Source organism: Microtus oregoni, unplaced genomic scaffold, assembly GCF_018167655.1.
Source record: "Microtus oregoni isolate MIOR12 unplaced genomic scaffold, Mior012 000004F_ref0000308, whole genome shotgun sequence".
NCBI lineage: Eukaryota > Metazoa > Chordata > Mammalia > Rodentia > Cricetidae > Microtus > Microtus oregoni.
The window spans coordinates 30,405,591-30,427,110 of record NW_024543063.1 but is presented as its reverse complement, the minus strand read 5'-3'; the positions used below and the strand labels follow the sequence as shown (position 1 = coordinate 30,427,110).

Here is a 21,520-nt window from a genome sequence, read left to right as displayed (position 1 = left end):
GCAGAGGCAGGCGGATCTCTGTGTGAGACCAGCCTGGTCTACAAGAGCTAGTTCCAGGACAGGCTCCAAAACCACAGAGAAACCCTGTCTCGAAAAACCACAAAAAAAAAAAAAACAAAACATGAACTACATAGATGAAAGCAACACACACATACATGATATACACAATGTTAAAAAAAATGAATCACAAAGAGCACAAAAGGTGCAGGACAATTGTCTTAAAGTCATTTCAGCTGTCAGTCATTGGTCCCCATTAAATCATTCTCAGAAGTGAATATATCTGAGCACAGTAGCAGAGCCAGGCCGATCTACATGTATTCAAGGCTGCTTAGCCTACATAGTGAGTATAATAGCAAGACTCTATTCTCTAAATTATACGTGATAATACACCCATAAACATACATACCTATTTGAATATAATTTTGCCTTGTTGTTTGAGACAAGCTCTAGCTAGCCTTGAACTCACTATGTAGAGCTTAATGAATAGTATTTACATCGAATCTTATACAACAAATCTGGTAAATACTTTATCCTACACCATTGGCCTATTATTGAAAGCATGACAGTTTTCTATACAAGAGGGAGTTTCCAAGGAATAGTCTTTTTTTAAAGATTTATTTATTATGTATATAGTGTTCTGTTTGTCTGTATGCTTGCTGGCCAGAAGATCTCATTACAGATGGCTGTGAGCCATCATGTGGTTGCTGGGTATTGAACTCAGGATCTCTGGAAGAGCAGTCAGTGCTATTAACCTCTGAGCCATCTCTCCAGCCCCCAGGAATAGTCTTCATATTTACTTACATTTCAAGAGAACTGAAAGTGAAGAAGAATTTACACTCATTACATGCCTATAGATTGTTTTCCTTCATCCAATCATCCTATGAAATCAATAATCATTTTCTTAAACTCTTACGATTTTAGAAACATTTAACTAGTTGTTTGTAAATTGTGTTGTCTGCCCGTTTTGTGTTAATGCTAAGACTTCAGCTATGGAAGCTGAAACAATGGAAGCCTGTTGAAGTAAATATTCCAGCTACAAGTAAACAAATGACTTTTTTTTAAAAATTTATTATGTATACAACATTCTGTCTGTGTATATACCTGAAGGCCAGAAGAGGGCACCAGACCCCATTACAGATGGTTGTGAGCCACCATGTGGTTGCTGGGAATTAAACTCAGGACCTTTGGAAGAGCAGGCAATGCTCTTAACCGCTGAGCCATCTCTCCAGCCCACTGGCAAATTTCTGTACTCACTGAATTCCCTCCTGATACTATCCTATATGTTCCTCCATTTTATTATTTTCATTCACATCTTCATATTCTTTACTAATATTTCTTTTTTTTTTCATTTTGGTTTTTCGAGACAGGGTTTCTCTGTGGTTTTGGAGCCTGTCCTGGAACTAGCTCTTGCAGACCACGCTGGTCTCGAACTCACAGAGATCCGCCTGCCTGTGCCTCCTAAGTGCTGGGATTAAAGGCGTGCGCCACCACCGCCCGGCATCTTTACTAATATTTCTAAATCCCCTGCTCTTACCCCAGCAAGAGGTATTTTTCTTGAGGCTGGTCCCCAACAATAAGAATTTTCTCAAAGAATTGTGAAATTTAAGATGCATTTGCTTTGAGTGACAGCAAAAACATAGAAAGTGCCATAGAAAGATTTCTTCGACAGTCTTAGCAAGCGAGCCAGTGGTTGCGATGCAGGTGTTTGCAGTGTTTCCAGGGATGCAGATCCACAGCAGAGGTGTGGAGGTTGCTGGGATTCTGTCTGGGTAAGCAGTATGCACATAGGGCGGTCAGTGAAGACAGATGTCCTTGCTCTGGAAGCCTGATTAAGTGCTTCTAAAGCCCTTAAAGGAAGCAGGGTAACTCTGCGATTTAGTACAACTCACAGTGCCTTCTAGGGGAGAGCACTTTCCTTGCCAGAAATCTGTAAGAGCCACAACAAAAGCTCTTTATGCACATTCCGACTCCTGCAAACATCCAACTACCTTTGACTTGGGGGCTCAGATACAGGTTAGCAGGATGCTATTATTATCTCTTCAGCAGGTTTGGGGATTTTGTTGGAAGATTTTCTTTGTGAGAAATTCTTGGAACTCACACTGATGCTGGTGACATTTTTAAATTGGAGATGTCTAAGTTTGGAGGTTGTGGTTTTTATTTATTTATTTATTTATTTGGTTTTTCGAGAGAGGGTTTCTCTGTAGCTTTTGAGCCTGTCCTGGAACTCCCTTTGTAGACCAGGCTGGCCTCGAACTCACAGAGATCTGCCTGCCTCTGCCTCCCGAGTGCTGGGATTAAAAGCATGCGCCACCAACGCCAGGCTGGTTGTGGTTTTTATTGTATCCATGGTTTATTTTGTAATTCTTGGGAGACAGTAGATTAGGAGCCGTAGGACAATCGGAGGGAGTGCTTCTTCAAATAGTTGGAGGGCTGGACTAACCTCTTTCCTCTCACCAGCTCCCTACCCAGACAGCACAGTGGGCTCTGGGATGGGGGTGGGGAGCAGGGACATGTCAGCGTCAGGTTTAGGAAAAGAAGTTACTATTTTATTCTGACATTTAGACAAAAACCAACATTTCCTCAGGGACTTGAGAAAATATTTCCTACTTCCTAAAAAGGACTTTTCTCCTAATTACTAAAAGGACCCTTGGCTCTTCAGTACAGAGACCTATGGTGCTTATTAGCATATCAAGGTCTGAACTAGCCTCTTGGCTCCTACAGTCCCTGCTCACATGTACTTGTTAAACCAGTGGTTCCCCCTTTTTACCCATTGTGCAGAGCTGTCATTTTACTGTCTTTACCGTGCTCATTCATTCAGTCACTAAGCTCATCCTGTATCCAGAAGGCTGGCCAGGGAGAAGAGAGGCAGTAGGCACAGACTGCAGTTATGCAGGTTGAGGAGACAAAGTTTTCAGAGCCATTGGGTGCTCGGTGACTTTCCTTCTACATGCCATGGCAAAGGGAATTTGGGGAAGGAGACACAGTGGGAGAGCGCTGAGACACAACAAGGTTCCCCACCCCACCTCAGCCTCCTCTTCTTCCACCTAATCACCTAACTTCTCTGCACCCAGGAGCCCTCATTGATGATCCAGCCACAGGGTCTCAGCACCAAGTTCTGGGGCCCTCCTACCTTGAAGATCCTGCTCTACATTCGGCACATAAGGCACATAATATTCGTGTCTCCTGTAGCCAAACTGAGAAAAGAGCTAGTCAGGGCAGAGCAAGGGAGGTCAGGCCAGGGCAGGGCAAGGCAGGTCAGGCCAGCGCAGGTCAGGCCAGGGCAGGGCAAGGCAGGGCAGGTCAGATCAGGTGGGGCAGAGCAGGGCACCACAGTATAGTTCCCACCCAGGAGCCTTCGGGCCTGAACAGACCTTCAAGAATCAGCTGACAGGAACTGGGTGTGTGTGTATGTGAGGGGGAGGGCAGCCAAAATGCCCATAGCAAATTGTGGGTCATATGTTGGAGAGACCTGTCACTGTGGCTGTTAAATGCCACACTTGATGAAGTGAGTGGTTTTTGAAGGTGTCTCTTCTGTCAACTCTTTCCACCATGAACCATCTGAAACCTAGCTGGAGGAACCTGACATCCAGAGATGCTGAACTGCCAGCCTCACACTGTGGGCATCTCTTACCATCTCACTCTCCTCCAGCTGTGCCAGCCTCATCCCGTGGCACAACCAATGTCTGGTTAATGGCTGTTTACAAGTAAATATAGAATTAATAAAGAAAACAAGTGGAAGGAAACCTGGAAATGGAAAAGCTGGGGAAGTGAATAGGAACTACAGCATCAGGCATCACTAATAGAGTAAAAGAGATGGAAGAAAGAATTTCAGATGTTGAAGACACAACAAAGGAAATGGATTCTTCAATCAAAAAATGTTAAATCTAAAAAATCCCTACCAAGCAATATCCAGAAAATGGTGGGCACTATGAACCAATCAAATATAAGAATAGCAGGAATACAGGAATGAGAAAAATCGAGTCCAGAAATGCAGAGAATATACTTAAACAAAATCAAGGAAGAAAATTTTCCCAATGTAAATAACAATCTGCTTATAAAGGTACAAGAAGATTAAAGAAAATCAAATAGATTGGGCCAGAAAAATAAATCACCTCGCCACATAATACTCAAATGCTAAGCATACAGAACAATGAAAGAATATTAAAAGCAGGGGCTGGAAAGATGGTTCAGCGGTTAAGAGCATTGCCTCCTCTTCCAAAGGTCCTGAGTTCAATTCCCAGAAACCATATGGTGGCTCACAACCATCTGGTCTGGTGCCCTCTTCTGGCCTGCAGGCATATAAACAGACAGAATATTGTATACATAATATATAAATAAATAAATATTAAAAAAAAGAATATTAAAAGCAGCAAGAGGGGGTGCTGGAGAGATGGCTCAGTGGTTAAGAGCATTGCCTGTTCTTCCAAAGGTCCTGAGTTCAATTCCTGGCAACCACATTGTTGTTCTTTTTAAAAAATGCTGCAAGATCCCCGCCGCAGTAGGCAGCAGAAAAGCTGTAGGTCCCAAATGATGGCGGTGGGCCATGTGGTGGCAGGCAGCGGGCCCTGGGAGCAGCCAGTCCCAGGCAGAAATGGCTGCTGGTCTCAGTGCAGTGGTGGAGGGCCATGTGGCAGCAGGCAGTGGGCCCCAGGCAGAGAGGGCTGCTGGTCCCTGAGCAATGCCTGGTTCCAGGCAGGGAGACACATGGCAGGCAGGCGGGCAGAAGACAGAAACATGGATGAACACAACATGCAGGGTGAGGTTGAATGTTTATTCAGGGGGTTATGGAGGAGGAAGGGTGACGGGGGGGACAGAGAGAGAGGGAGAGAGAGAAGAGGAGGAGGAGAAAGAGACAGATAGGCAGAAGCGAAGCTGCCTCTCCGAGAGGAAGATGGAAAAGGGAGCAAGCTCATGCCGGGAAGCTGAAAATCAGCCTGCCTCAGTGGATGTGGAAGGGAATAGGTGTGGCTTGTCTCTTAAAGGGACCAAAACCATAACACACACGGCGGCTTATAACCACCTGGAATGAGGTCTGGTGCCCTCTTCTGGCCTGCAGACATACACACAGACAGAATATTGTATACATAATAAATAAATAAATATTTTTTAAAAAGCAGCAAGGGAAAAAGTTCAAGTAAGAAATAAAGGAAGACCTATTATAATCACACCTGCCCCCTCAACAGAAACCCTAAAAGTCAGAAGGCCATGGACAGATGACGTGTGGACTACAAGGGACTATTAAGGATGTCATCAAAGGCTACTATATCCAGCAAAATGCTCAACCATCATAGACTGGCAAAACAAAACAAGATAGTTCATAACAAAGTCAAATTTAAAGAGTATCAAACTAAAGCCCAAGCCCGATATAAGGTACTAGAAGGAACACTCCAACCCCACAAAGCTGACTAACCCCATAAACAGAAGTGATAGATAATATCACACCAGCAAAACTGAAAGACACACACACACACACATACTCCACAACCATCACCAACAATATAACAGCAATTAACAATCATTGGGAATTGAAAACCCTCAGTATCAATGGACTAAAAACACCAAAAAAAGGCACTGGGACACAAAATCACAAACTGACATTCTACTGTATACAAGAAGCACACCTCAGCATTCAAGATAGACATTACATCAGAGTAAAGGGCTGGAGAACGATTTTTTTTAAAAAAAAAAAATTTATTTATTTATTTATGGATCTAAGAAGCAAGCTCATGTAGCTATCCTAGCATCTAACAACAGACTCTGAAGAAACACAGAGGATAATAGCATATCTGCATGTCATCTCTGTAACAATTCTAGCTACAAAAAGCTTGGGATTTAAATTTTTCTTCTCCACATAGCAAACAAATGAACATTCGAAAAGCCCTCTGGCTGTGCTGTGGTGGTGCAAGCCTTTAATCCCAGCACTTGGGAGGCAGAGGCAGGTGCATCTCTGTGAGTTCGAGACCAGCCTGGTTTACAAGAGCTAGTTCCAGGACAGGAACCAAAACCACAGAAAAACCCTGTCTCGAAAAAAAAAAAAAAAACTACAAATAAGAAAGAAAGAAAGAAAGAAAGAAAAGCCCTCTGATGGTCATGGCTTTTCATTATTTGTGTTCTTTCTGCCCTTAATTTTCTACTGTTACATGTAGTGTAGACAAGAAGGGTGCAGTTCTCACAGTCATCTGACAAATGAGAAATCAGTAAAGATAAAAATCAGAAAGTCTAACAAAATCAGAAATGAAAAGGGGGACATAACAACAAATGCGGAGGAAATCAGGAGAATCATTTGATCATATTTCAAAAGCCTGTACTCCACAAAATTGGAAAACTTGAAATGGACAACTTTCTGGATAAATATCTCTTACCAAAATTAAATCAAGACCAGATAAGCAAATTAAGTAGACCTATAATATTTGCTTTCTGCCACACGGATTATGTCACAAGGTATGGATGGCATCTGCCCTATCCACCTGTTTAACATCATTAACACCAAAAGAATTTGTGCAGCTTCCCCTTTCACCGACATGCTTACTGGAATAGTGTGATCATATACTGCCTGATTTTTAAATAAAAAACGGACCACTTAGATGATGGGTATCCTATTCTATACATTTCAGCAGAAACATTCTAATCACTAAGTAAAAGCACAAGAGAAGATGAACAAAAGTGGCAGAAGAGCCGGGCAGTGGTGGCGCATGCCTTTAATCCCAGCACTCGGGAGGCAGAGGCAGGCGGATCTCTGTGAGTTCGACCAGCCTGGTCTACAGAGCTAGTGCCAGGACAGGCTCCAAAGCCACAGAGAAACCCTGTCTCGAAAAACAAAAAAACAAAAAACAACAACAACAAAAAAAAGTGGCAGAAGAAATATAAGGAACACAAAATAATTTTCACTAAAAGTATTTGTCACACATAGAGCAAACTTTAGTATTTCAAAATAGAAAGGACAATCCAGTGCTCTCCATCACTGGTCCTGAGTGATCACAGCAATTCATTTACTTCCTTCAAGACTGTGATGAATTATAAAAGAAACAACAGTTTTTTCTTGTTGCTAAAGACTACCGTGATGTCTAAAGTACTTACCAAATAATTACACGAATAGGGTTTTTCTCTTGTATGAGTTTGTTCTTCTTTCCTGACTTCAAAATGATCTAAATAGACTTTAAAACATTGACAGGGCTAGACACAGAGCTGGACAGTTTAGAAAGTTTTATTATCAGGACCAAGGTCTGATTTTTGACAACTTCACATAGAGCTTCACAACTTCATAAACTGATTTTGTCTATGAGTTTTCAGATGGCAACAATATAAAATACAACATCATGAATCTTGAACAGATTGTTGACACTGTCAAAATTTCCCACAGAATGAATGCTCTTTTATGCAAGGATGTAAAGTGTGTTGGATAGAGAGCTTACCAAATACTTTATAAAAATACACTCAGAATTGTTTTAGGCACTCAAAGACTATTGTAAACACAAAGGTTTTAACAGACTGATTGTATATACAACATTAACTCCTGTATAAAGTGCAAAACTTTGCAACACTGGCTATATTTTTAGGGTATTTCTGCACTACATCTTTCTCAGATGATTTCAAAGATTGCTTATTAATGCAAAGATATTCGCACATTGGTTCCATTCTCAGGGTTTCTCTCCAGTATGTATTCTTTTATGCATCTGAAGGCTACGCAGGTGTTTAAAGGTTTTGCCACACTGATCACATCCATAGGGTTTCTCTCCAGTATGTGTTCTTTTATGTATTTGAAGGCTACGCTGGTGTTTAAAGGTTTTGCCACACTGTTCACATCCATAGGGTTTCTCTTCAGTATGTGTTCTTTTATGCATTTTAAGATTACTTTGTTGTGCAAAGGCTCTACCACACTGATTGCATTCATAGGGTTTCTCTCCAGTATGTGTTCTTTTATGTATTAGAAGTGCATTGTGATGAGAAAAGGTTTTACCACACTGATCACATCCATAAGGTTTCTCTCCAGTATGTGTCCTTTTATGTATCTGAAGATTATTGTGGTATGGAAAGGCTTTACTACATTGATTACATTGATAGGGTTTCTCTCCAGTGTGTGATCTTTTATGTATTTGAAGATTACTGTAATATGTAAAGGACTTATCACATTCATTACATGGATATGGTCTCTCTCCAGTATGTGTACTTTTATGCATTTGAAAAGCATTGTGATGAGCAAAGGTTTTACCACACTGAATACATTCATAGGGTTTCTCTCCAGTGTGTGTTCTTCTATGTATTAGGAGATGACTATGTTGAATAAAGGCTTTACCGCATTCATTGCATTCATAGGGTTTCTCTCCAGTATGTATCCTTTTATGTGTTTGAAGAGCACTGTGACAAGCAAAGGTTTTACCACATTGATAACATTCATAGGGCTTCTCCCCAGTATGTGTTCTTTTATGCTTTCTAAGATTACCTTGCATTGCAAAGGTTTTACCACACTGATTACATTCATAGGGCTTCTCCCCAGTATGTGTTCTTTTATGCATTTGAAGACCTATGTGATAGGCAAAGGCTTTACCACATTGATTACACTGATAAGGTTTCTCTCCAGTATGTATTCTTTTATGCCTTCGAAGATTGCTTTGTTCATTAAAGGCTTTACCACACTGATTACATTCATAGGGTTTCTCTCCGGTATGTGTTCTTCCATGCTTTTGGAGATAGCAGTGATAAGCAAAGGCTTTACCACATTGATGACATTCAAAAGGTTTCTCCCCAATAAGTGTGCTTTCATGCCTTTGAAGAAGTCTGTCATATGCAAAGGCTTTCACACATAGATTATAAACAGAAGATTTCTCTCCAGGATAATTTCTTTCAGGTCTGTAAGGATAATTGACACATGTAAGAGCTCAACCATGTTTAATACACCATTGAATCTTTGTATCTCTATGAATAAATTTTATAACTTAGTCCAATTGTAAAGAGGACGCGGATCTTAGGGTTCTATTATTAGGTTTGTACTCATGTTGTTCCCCTTCATTTTGGCTTGTTTTGCATCTTTGAAGATGCCTGTGATGGAAAAATACTTTAATAAAGAATTCACATTTATAGAATCTTTTCAATATGAGATTTTTCATATATTTATAGGAAAATGGAACAATTCATATATAGACATATGGTATAGAAAGTGAGGTTTCTTAGGAGCTGGAGTGATGACTCAGGGATTAAGAGCACTGACTGCTCTTCCAGAAGACCCTAGTTCGATTCCCAGCACCTCCATGGCAGCTCACATCTGTCTGTAACTCCTGCCTAGGGGATCCAACACGCTCACACAGACATAAACCATGTAAAACACCAATGCACATAAAATAAAAGTTAAAAAATAGAAAAAGAAAGAAAGTGAGGTTTCTTCATAACAACTGCCTCTTGGCTCTTGACTCTAAATGCCCATCTCACTAAACTCAGCACAGACTCAGCAAGATTATGAGTAACACTAGTTTACTATGGACTGTTTGCTTATTAGAAGGTTTGAGGGACGGACTCATTACCTCTTCAAAATGTATACCTTTTGGGGGGCTGGAGAGATGGCTCAGAGGTTAAGAGCACTGATTGCTATTCTTCTAGAGTTCAATTCCCAGCAACCACATGGTGGCTCACAGCCATCTGTAATGAGATCTGGTGCCCTCTTCTGGCCAGCAAGCATACAGACAGACAGAACACTGTATACTAAATAAACAACTCTTTTAAAAAGAGGTTTACCTTTTGTAATATGAGTGGTGAGGAATTAATGGATTAACAGTTCTACCGAACAGCTCTCATCAAGCTGTGATTCCAATGGTGATATCTGTGAAGGCACTGTTTCTGGTATAATTTCTTAAAATAATGCCTTGCAAATGCAATTCACCTCATTGAAACTGAGGTATATGGTTTTGTGAGAATTTAATAATCATCATCCACATGAAGCTGTTCTTATTTATACTGTTCTTTAGTGTAAAATCTCCAGGACACATTATAGTTTCTTCAGAGGAACATTTGTATCCATCTGGGAATGATAGTTACCTTTCCTGCTTTCTAGAACTTTGACAATGTTCTTCAATATTATGGTTTTCCCAAGTGTATCCTACAACAGAGTTGAAAACATATGATATATTATTAAAAAGTGTGCAACATTTAAATTAACCTCAGTGAACCTTAAACCATGACGCATTTATTCACCTCATTCTTCATCAGTCAAATTACACAAGAATATGAAAAAAACAAGGAACAGCTGTCTCCTTATTTAAAAACATGATGATAAATTCAGGTTTACCTATGATACTGAGGTTGTGGTAGGTGTCCAGCATCACATCTTTGTAGAGATTCCTCTGGGAAGGATCCAGCAGTGTCCACTCTTTCCATGTGAAGTCAACATGCACATCATCATAGGTCACTGCATTCTGAAATATCCATACATTTTTATGATCGAAAGCATGATAGTGACAACATTGTAAATGTACACTTCTTTGACAATATAGTCATATAATTCTGGTACTTCCTACACTTCTTCCATGAAATGGACATTACATTGTAGTCACCAAGTCACTCTGGAAAGAAACTGAATGGAAGGTTCGTCTCCCTCATTTCTGTACCCTGTGAGGGGATATCACCGTGCAAGAGAAATGACTATAAAAAAACAGAGAGAGACCAGTAAACAGATCAACATTACAGCAGACACAGGAGAGAAATTCTATCAACAATTGGTAAATACAAAAAAGAAAATCAAAGGGACAGGCTGTGTAGATTGGCTCATGCCTTCAAACACAGCAGTCAGAGGGAGGAAAATCTGCCTTGGAGTTGAATGGGAGCCTAGTCTATGCAGTCAGTTCCAGGACAGCCAGAAGTACATAGTCCAACCCCATCTCCCATGCAAAAATCAGTCAAGCAAACAAAAAATACAAAGAACTCAGCAGTATCTTACTGACATTGCTACAGAGAATCCTGTATTCATCTTCCAGAAACCTGAACTTCTCCACTTGAAGCTGTAACACCAGTAAGACTGTACACTAACAGGCACTACATGCTTTAAACAGGTACAAGAGGACAGATGGAAACATTAGCAAATTAAATGTGGATAATAAATAATCCATACAGAGGCAAAGAGATACCTCGTTAGTAAAGAGCTCTTGCTCCTCTGGCACAGAGGAGGACTCAATTACTACTATTTGCTTCAGGGAACATAACTATCAATTATTCAAGTTCAGTGTTTTTGAAAACATCTTTGATCATTGTGAGGATCAGGTACCTGTGTGGTGCATGTCCATGCTTATAGGTGAAATATGAATTTTCATTAAAAAAATTAAAAACAAAAGCAATAGGCAGGAAGAAGGTGATGTATGTGCAATGCAGTGAATCAGAAGGCACAGGCAGTATTTCTGTCGTGAATACATGCCATCCTGGGAAACCAAATGATAATTTCTGCCAAATTTGAAAATTCAAAGTGTAAGTGAAGCCCAGTTTAACAGCAAATACTTGGCATGGTCAAAAACCTACATTCCAGGCACATCACACAATAAGACAGAAAGTCAGGAATGTTGGCCCACTTTTAATCTCAGCATTTGCGATACCAAGTCAAGGGGATCGGTGAGTTGGAGGTCATTCTGGAGCCAACTGAGTGGACAGAGCTACTTTCAAGACAGCTAGGGCTACAAAGAAAATCCTTGTTTTGACAAACAAACAATTAAAAACCAGAAAGGTAGCAAACTGGCTTAGCACTGACTAGCAGTTGCTTCTCCTACATCTTACGTGATGTAGAGATAGTCTTTAATGGTGGAGGCACGACAGCACAAGAAGGAAGCTGGCTGAGTAGTATCAACTACAACACAGTAGACACAAAGGACAGGAAATGAATTGATGCTATAGAGACCCATATCACCCTAAGAAGAAAACCATCCAGAAAGTCTCGTCCTAATAAAAGGTTCACAAGCAATTGAAAGAAAGTCACCAAATAAACAAATGTTCGAATATATCAACATCTGGTAAGTTTTAGATTCAATCAACTACATAGGCTCATTATAGGCTAATGGTCATCCACGAAGAAAATACAATTTGTCACTTCAACGATCCTCATAATCTGCAATGACCCCTACACCGCTCCAACGTCCAGGTCTCTCCAGACACACAAGACAATCTCTTGACAGTAGCATCTTGTAAATTCAGAAAAAAAGTTACATCTTTCCTATACACAATCGCACAGCACACTAGTCATCTTCTGAAAGACATTAAAGGAGATACGACGAGGAAAGGCAAGACCAAAGCACAGTAGCCGCACTAGTCTGCCATAAAAACCTGGCTGTAGTGGTGCATGCCTTTAATGCCAGTCCTAGAGAGAAAGAAATAATGGGAGGAGGCAGCTCTCAGACAGTGCCATTCGGGAATTCCTGGAGGCAGGATCGCCATTTCAGACTGAGGTAGAGGTAAGAGCCAGTGGCTGACGGTTTTGCTTTTTTGGCCTTCAGGTTGAACCCCACTATCTACCTCTGTTTTTCTATTAATTGTGCTACAGGCCTGGTATGGATAAGGTAGCTATCTGAGCATGAGACAGTGAGAAGGCAAGAGGAAATCTGGGAAACAGTCTTTACCCATTGAATTTCCTTTTCCTGACCAGCTTGAATTTCTATCCTAAACTCCCAAAATGGCAGACTATAACTCAAAAGAATCAGCCAAATAATCCTGTTTTTGCTGGGAATCCTTTGGTTAATGGATTCAATTACAGCAACAGAGAAGAAAGTTAGAACAAAAACAGGACACCAAAACTGAATTTGTTCCTAGGAAAAAGCAGGGAATGTTGTCTTTCAGAAGAGTGTGGGAGATATCAAGACTTTATGGGCAAAAACCATAGGAAGCTGTACACAGAACTTAATCATCTGTTCTTTCTGGACCAGGAAGATGAGGATACTGAGAGTAATGGCAGAAAGTGGAGATAGCGATGATAGGATTTCAGTCAGAACTAGATAGACTCCGTAAGAGTTTGAGCTAGAGGTCATTTGTGTGATATTTTGGCTCCAAAGTCCATTTTTAATTCTGTCTATGTCCTAGAAACCAATAGAGCATACTTAAGTAGTCGGGGCTAATTTCTTAAATGCAGCAGTGAATCTGTTGGATGGTTATTACTGATGACTCATTCAGATCTACAGTGAAAAATTTTGGAAATGTCAATGTTTCAATTGTGGTAAACAAGGTCATCTAAAAAGGGGTTAGGTTATGAACAGGACACTCCTAAGCATAAATCAACTATTATTAAGGCCTGTTAGAACTCATGCCACAAGCTACAATCACGTTGATAACAGTACAACCCATAGAATCAGAGAGGCTAAGAAACAAAAAGGATTATAGGGGCGATGTATGGCTTCCCTAGCAAGAGGAAATAGATCGTGTGGATGCATTAGAAGCAGGTGCGCATGGGAACCTGAGGGGTCAGGTGAGTAAGAAAGGGACAGAGGTGGAGAGCACAGGGAAGATGACTGGAAAGTAGAGCTTTTAGTGGAGGACATGGAAACAGCGCAGTGCACACAGTCTGGGACTATGAGGGTGACCCGGTGAGAACTCCTAGTAATCAAGACTATGGAGGCTGAACCAGCCATCTTCTGTAACCGCATAAGGCTCCTAGTGATGCAATTGGGATACCAAGCCATCGACAAAACTTTTGACTCACACTTGCCCTGCCTGCAGGATATGTTAGGTCAATGGTGGCTCAGAGCTTCTGTACTGGCCAACCAATGACTGGGCTAATGCATAAGATGTGAAAGGAAGCCCATACCCAACACTGCCAGGATGGCCAGCACCCAGACCTTGGATGTTCAGAGAATTAGAGTAGAACCAAGATACAACTGACTGAGAAAAAAAAAATCAACGAAATGATGTGTACCTAAATTCTCCTGTAATCATATATTGGTGCCTAGCCCAACAGTAGTCAGAGAGGCTTCTTCTGACAGCGATGGGAGTACATGCACAGACTCTTACCCAAGCCCGAGCTCTAGGACTCCAGTGGGAGTAGAGAATGATTGTAGGAACAAAATCAAAGGACCAAACCTAACAATAATAGGAATAAAAGGAGAAGAATCTCAGTTCAAAGGCAAAGAAAACATCTTCAAAAAAATTGATAATCAAAAATTTTCTTAACACAGCCCACAAAATCAAGTAAGCAGAGCTCATCGAGTCTCACAGAAACAGAAATCACAGGGACTGCAGGGGTGGGAACATGGATCTCTGCATACATGTTATGGCTCGTCAGCTTAGTGTAGGTGGAGGTGGTTCATCCAGTCTTGGCCACAAGAAATAGCCACATAGAAACTGTATTGATGAAAACACTGCTTGGCTTATTACTCATGCACGTTTCTAGCTAGCTCTCATATCTTAAGTTTATCCATTTTTATTAATCTGTACATTGCCACATGGTTATGGCCTACCAATGGTAAGGTCCTGTCTGATTGTTTGACTCCACCTACTCTCTTTTCCTCTATCTGCCTGGAATGCCCACCTTGCCCTAGCTGGCCCTGTGATAGGCCAAAAGCAGCTTCTTTATTATTTTTTTTTAACGTAGTAAAAAGGCAGCTTGCTTGATTCTTGGAATGTAGATGGGGAACAGGGGTTTCCTGTGGCCTCCCAACATGAGCGTCACCAAGACTGAGAAACCAAACGAGTGGCACATTTGAAAGCTGCATCACTGGAAGAGGTTTTAGGTATCTCTCACTCAGCCCATCTTCCTTTCTCACGGGGTCCAGGCCTCCCAACTCCCACCAGATCTCTAGGCTAGGTGAGGTCTACCCTGTTGCCAGTTGGGTTTGGCTTCTCAAACCCCTGAACATCTAAGCTTCTTGCTCAGGTTACTAAAAGTGGCTCTGCTCCAGGTGGCATAGGCCAGGGGTCAACAAACTCTTTTTGGATGGATACTGTGCCCACAATCCCTGTGATTTCACTCTCAGTCACATGGGTGCACCCCAAAAGCCAGCTCAGATCCTTCCTGCCATTCCTCAGAGTAGAGACCACCAGGACAGCTGCTTCCTCTTCTTCCCCATCCCCTTCCTTTCCCTCCCACCCAACCTCCTTCCCAAAGCAGCTTCTTTATTAACCAATGGTATTTACAGCATCCAGAGGGGAATCCCACAGTTTGTTGTTTTTGTGGAACTCCTACAGTGGGTGAGGGGGTGTCTCTGACTCTTGCTTATTCTTGGAAATCTTTTCCTCCTACTAGGTTGCTTCGTCCATCCTTGATATAAGGGCTTGTGCCTGGTCTTATAGTACCTTGTTATACAAGAGTTTGTTGATATCCTTGGGATTTCTGTCATATTCTGAAGAGAAATTTAGAAGTGGATCTGGTGGAAAGAGGAACAGTGGAGAGGATAGGGAGTAGTGGAGGGAGGGGAAATTCCATTTGGGATGTATTGAATGAGGATAAATTTAAATAAAAAGAAGGAAAGGAGTGTGGACACAGTGAGGGAAGACTGGACCCAAGCAAGACTAAAACTCAACAGGGCAAACGACAAATCCTGTAGCTCTGTCTCAGACAGGAGGGGCTTCATTCTCAAAGGGCTTAGATAACTGTCCCTGAAAATTTTCATACATGTCTCTCTTATGTTACTTCTACTCCCTGTATGCAGCTCTCCATAGCAGATGTCTCATAACTTGGGTATCTCAATATCCCATCATCTCAACATAATACAACACTGACTTCATCTTCAGTTTCATGCAACGAACTCCGAGTCTCCTCACTGAATTTCTATTCCAAACTTAGATAGGTGCAAAATGGGTGAACTAAAGAAAACCACAGTGGAAGAACCTATGACCAATAAATTTTGTATTTTTCTTGTATCCAGAACTAGTACAAGTACAACATGGGTTATGCCCCCAAATTTGGCTTCTAAGTAGTGATAGAACCTACCATGCTTGGACCAGAGTTGCAGCAGGCTCTGTATGAAGTTGCCTTTTGGGATTAGGAATCAAGTTGCCTATTCCTTCCATAAACTGAAGGATTTAATGGCTGGAATCTTACCCCTAGGGTACCTTTCTAGGCTTCATAGATTAAAAAGGGCCTTTGCTGGCCAGTGCTCATCTTATGCACTGGGCTTCTCAACTTTGCTAATAACAGAAACGGATTGGACGAGGAGGGGTGTTCCAACTGATTGATCTTGCCTATGTGGACAAGTTGGCTGCTGAAATCTGTACCATGACACACAGAAAATGGCTTATTTCTCAAACCTCTAAGCTGACTTAACTGTGAAGCAGGACTAAAGAGTCTGCACCGGAGAATTCCCTAACTACACAGCCAATATTCACCAGCTTTAGGTAACTCTAACTGTACACCACCAATGTGGCCAGTGTTTATTCACATGACATGAGTTACATGCTGGGCAATTACAGACTTACTCCTCCTGCCACACCCAGGGCCTTTTTCATACTGGTGACCCCAGCAGCTGACTGCCTGCCCTGTTTCCCCCTGCAGTGTACACAAACGATTCCTCCTATTCTGGTCCGAAGGCTCCATGTGGAAATCCTTCTCCTGTTACTGCAATGGACAGTCGACCCCGACTCCATGACTCAAATGGATAATTTTAAAATTCTGAGGTGGTGCAATCATTTAATTTAAGAATTTTGGAGATGTAATATGGAGGACAACAAAGTCATCGCCCTGGAGTGCAAAGTCTGAAATCAGGGCCACCTGGGTCACCAGCAGAGAGCAGTCTCAGAAACAGTTTCTAAAAGGCTGCGAATGCAGCTGCTCTAGGAATACTGTGTCCTCCCAGGGAGAAATCACTCCTCACAATTAAGAGATTAATAGAGAAAAATCTCTGATGAGAGCCTGCATCTATCTCTGTCTAATACTCAGAGGAGCAGCATAGGCAGAGTCTGCATTCCACATCTGCTGTCATCCCTAATTTCTCTTATGGTCATGCACCAGGTTACACTCTGAACAATTTAAATAGGGACAGGAGACAGCAAGTGTGGACACTTAGGCAGATGGGAGACACAGAAAAGACATTATCAGAATTATTTCGGAAGGACCCCAGTGACCTGATGCATCAGGTCTTTCTTCAGTGACAGGGTCCTGAGGGGAAAGGGACTGGGAAGGAGAAAGACAGGAAAAGGAGAAGACAGAAAAGATAAAAGCTGAAGTGGGGAGGTCTTGTACAAGCTGTGTCTCCTGCCAAGCAAGCTTCTAAAGAATAGTACCTTGTCTACTACTTACATGGGTGATGGAAAGAAATGGGGAGCTTCTATGAAGTCAGCAGAAACTACCATAAAATGAGACAAATTCAGGAGGAGGCTAATCCAGCAGTGGTTGTTACACAAGGGTAACACAGGGCATCTGAGGAACAGTACAGATTAAGCCTACACTGCCCTTGAGATATATAACCTTAGCTCCTGGTGGTGGGAAGAGCTGGGCTCTTAGGATCTGAAGGAACCCCTCCACAAAGGCCCTGGACCCAGACCTGCTGAATATTCTTGGTGTTAGAGAAGGAGTTCTGTTTTAATCTTCAATACATAAAAGCCACCTACACAAAGCTAAGAAGGCCTAGCCTCCAGGCTGTTTCTCCCTCTTCCCAAGAATGTTCCTCCTCCCTGCCTGAGGGCCTAAATAAAACCCTGGCTTGACCAGACCAGTCCTTAAGGCAAGAGTGTTTTCCTTTTCAAATACTTGTCACCTGGTGTCATACTGCCCCATCACTCAGAACAATGCTTTTCTCAAGAAAACTGGAACTTTATAGCCGGGCGGTGGTGGTGCACACCTTTAAACCCAGCACTTGGGAGGCAGAGGCAGGCGGATCTCTGTGAGTTCGAGACCAGCCTGGCCTACAGAGCTAGTTCCAGGACAGGCTCCAAAGCCACAGAGAAACCCTGTCTCGAAAAACCAAAAAGAAAAGAAAAGAAAATTGGAACTTTAAGGCACACATAAGGTCGGCTGTGACTCTGGAATGCCTCCCTGAGCACCTTGTTAGAAGAATGGGCCTAGAGGCTGGCTGGTTGTCAGTCAGGGATGTCTCCTTTGTAAAGAGCTAAATGTCTGGATAATCTGGTGAAAACATAAGTACCCTAGTATCCTTATCTTTACTGTGGGACCCTCACCCCTTATTCTCAAAGGGGTAAGAAGAAATTTCAGAAGATAGTGGCCTTCCCCTCTCCCACCCAGGAGATTCCCAGCACAAGGTCACTTAGCTCAGCCCAACCAGCCACCTGGTACAGGCTGACAGAGATGGCCTAACTCAAGAACAGTGGCCTTGCTCTAAGAACAAGGAAAAAGCTGACTTAACAGAATGGAAGGGAGCAAAAGTCCTTGTACCCGTGCAAAAGCATCTTCAAAGATTCTCTTTGTAGTCATGCCTTTAAAAGCTTACCCCACAGAGGAGATACAACTCCTCTCTACCTTGTAACGGGGATGGAGATGAGTTCCAAACATGTTTGTATTATGCTGATTAAACCTTGCTTATTACAGTCTGGGCCTCTCTGGTGGTCTCTCTCTGGGGGTCGTAATCTGGGCACAACATTTACCAGGCCTGATTAACAGATACTTATTTTTAAGATATTTCAGAAACAATCCTCCCGCAGCTAAATTCTATTTTGAGACATACTACCTAGCCAGCATTATTAAGTCCTTAATGTCACCAAATCCTACTCTTAGGACATCACAGCGAAGTAGTGGAGTGCTACCCAGCACACGAGATGCCTTTTACAGCCTCCACAAAATTAACTGTAAATGGACCTCACACGTAAAGGTTAAATGCAAAGTCCTGAACTTCTACAAAATACTGGAGAAACCAGGCCTCTCCAAGTTAGTCAACCTGCCTTCCATGACTGCACCAAAAGCCCATTGTTGTTAACTACAAATACGTTTCTACACACAGTTCCTTGCTCCTAAGTTATTCACAGGACTGTGCCTGGGTCCAGGGAGCAGCAGGGACCGCATGGGAGCTCACAGGACACGGAATATGACTGCAGATTCCCACCCGGCCCTCAGGACCCGCCACGCTGGAACCTGGATCTCCGCATCCGATTTTCCCCATCTGAGAACAGCAGCCCCTTGCTCACCACGTCGTGGCTTCCCGGCTCACCCATGGTCTTCTCCCAGCTCCTGCAGCGGCACGGGCAGCACAACACGCGAAAACTGCTCCCACCTCCTCCGCAATCCAAAAGGAGCGCAGCGACGCTCACGGAAGAGCCCGGCACGACTTCTGACTGGCAGTTCGGCTCGGAGGCACTGATTGGTTGGTGAGGCTTGAGTGACAAGAGTCCCGCCTTTAGGGTTTCCCCGAGTTTAAAGACACAGGGCTTACAGATTCCCGAGTCAAACTTCCAGTGCCTAGCCAGACTTTCCCAGATCAGCAGAGATTTGCATTTCAATAACTGTTGACCTTGGCTCCGACAGGTAATCCTGACACACACACACACACACACACACACCCGACACACACTCAAACACACAAACACACCCGGACACACACACACACACACACACACACACACACACACACACACACACCCGGCACTCCACAGGCCCATCCTCCTCCCCCTCCCGAGTCAAACTTCCGGTGCCTAGCCAGACTTTCCCAGAGCAGCAGAGATTTGCATTTCAATAACTGTTGACCTTGGCTCTGACAGCTAATCCTGCCACACACACACACACACACACACACACACACACACACACACACACACACACACACACACACCCGGCACGCCACAGGCCCATCCTCCTCTTCCTCCTGCACGCCCTGTGAAAGGCTTGCACAGCCCTTCCTCAAGGTGGAGTGGAGGGATTCCCTGTCCCACAGGTGGAAGGGTGCGCAGAATATTAGCATTTTTAAAGAGAAATTTCAGGACACAAAAGGAGATGTTTGCTCTGTGGCTCCACTATGAGGTCAGGTGAACTAAAGGTACTTTTTACCTGACACACGAGCACTTCAGATGTGGAGAAAGGTTTACAAGAATCAGATAAGAAAACAAAATTATAGGTTTGTCTTCCACCACAGGACTGGATGATGATGGCTTCATTTTTTCCAAAGGTTTTCTTCTGGAATTCAGGGCGTACCCTTCATAAATACATAATAAAAAGTGTACCCTTAGGATAATTTTTTTTTATTTTCGAGACAGGGTTTCGCCGTTCACATAAATTGAACATTTAGAAAATAATGAAGTGGCCAGGCGATGGTGGTGCACGTCTTTAATCCCAGCACTCGGGAGGCAGAGACAGGCAGATCTCTGTGAGTTCGAGACCAGCCTGGTCTACAGAGCTAGTTCCAGGACAGGCTCCAAAGCCACAGAGAAACCCTGTCTCGAAAAAAAAAAAAAAAAAACAAAAAAAAAAATGAAGTTAGGAATATTGTCTTTATGAGTACTAGCCAGCACTTTGAGTGTTAGCCAGCTCATCTTCATCAATGGGCAGGTGAAAAAGAAACACAACTCAGGCCCTTACGTGAGCAGGACTGGTAAATAACAATCTCTCCATGCAGACAGAAAGTGGATTTATTAGAATGTCTCACAAGCTGTGGTCCCGCTTGTCCAACAATGGCGTCTAACTAGGGGAAGTTGAAGACTCCAGTAGTTCTTCAGTCCATGAGGCTGGATATCAGTTGCTCTTCAGTTGTAGGAGGAGGAGCGGGCTGTGTCCCACAGCCAGGCTAGCTTAGCCCCCCGAAATAATCACACAGAAATTGTATTAATTAAATGACTGCCTGGCCATTAGCTCTAGCTTCTTATTGGCTAACTCTCACATTTTGATTCAACCCATTTCTAATAATCTGTATGTCACCACGAGGTCGTGGCTTACCGGGAGAGATTCTAACCTACATCTGTCTCAGGCAGGCGATTCATGGTGTCTGCCACACTTCCCTTCTTCCCAGCCTCCTGTTCTGTCTACTCTGCCCACTTAAGGGCTGTCCTATCAAAAGGCCAAGGCAGGCCGGGCGATGGTGGCACACGCCTTTAATCCCAGCACTCGGGAGGCAGAGGTAGGCGGATCTCTGTGAGTTTGAGACCAGCCTGGTCTATAGAGCTAGTTCCAGGACAGGCTCCAAAGCCACAGAGAAACCCTATCTCGAAAAACCAAAAAAAAAAAAATGGCCAAGGCAATCTCTTTATTCAACCAATGAAAGCAACACACACAGAAGAACCTCCTACACCATTTCCCATTTTTCTGTTTAAACAAAAAAGAAAGGCTTTCACTTTAACATAGTAAAATTACATACAACAAAACCGTCATCAAGCAAGAATTACAGTTACCATTTTATGTCTATTTTATCTTTTATCATAATAAGGAAAACTATAACTATCTATTCTTCAACTCCATTAAAGACTCCAGAAGGATATAATATTACCTAAGTAAACAAGAAATAAGCAACTTCCAAAACTGAGGATTGCAGGAATAGAGAGCTGGAATTGGTATGTAAAATAAAAATGTTTTAAAAATAGAAAACGGTACCAAATGAAAAAAATCTTGAGAAGATACTAGAACTTGCAATATCACTTGTGGTCATGGATTGGAACAATTCAATGTTGTGAGGAATGACATTTTTACCAGAAGCAA

The 21,520-nt window shown here is 42.5% G+C and overlaps 1 protein-coding gene across 1 annotated transcript; it reads right to left on the bottom strand.

The window, feature by feature from the left end:
- Positions 1–7,188: 7,188 nt before the first annotated feature.
- LOC121446720 (zinc finger protein 431-like) lies at positions 7,189–19,351 on the bottom strand. Its single transcript, XM_041649440.1, has 4 exons — positions 19,027–19,351; positions 10,277–10,403; positions 10,027–10,087; positions 7,189–8,847 (listed from the first exon to the last, which is right to left on the bottom strand). The coding sequence occupies exons 1-4, from the start codon at positions 19,051–19,053 to the stop codon at positions 7,638–7,640; spliced, it is 1,425 nt and encodes a 474-aa protein (XP_041505374.1). The 5' UTR covers positions 19,054–19,351; the 3' UTR covers positions 7,189–7,637.
- Between the last annotated feature and the right edge of the window lie 2,169 nt (positions 19,352–21,520).

Excerpts from the sequence above, each read along its gene's own strand:
- LOC121446720 (XM_041649440.1), bottom strand. The coding sequence starts at position 19,053 with ATGGGTGAGCCGGGAAGCCACGACGTG. Across the intron at positions 10,088-10,276 it reads CCACAACCTCAGTATCATAG|GATACACTTGGGAAAACCAT; the intron begins GTAAACCTGAAT and ends ACTCTGTTGTAG. Across the intron at positions 8,848-10,026 it reads AGTTCTAGAAAGCAGGAAAG|ACCTGAAAGAAATTATCCTG; the intron begins GTAACTATCATT and ends TTATCCTTACAG.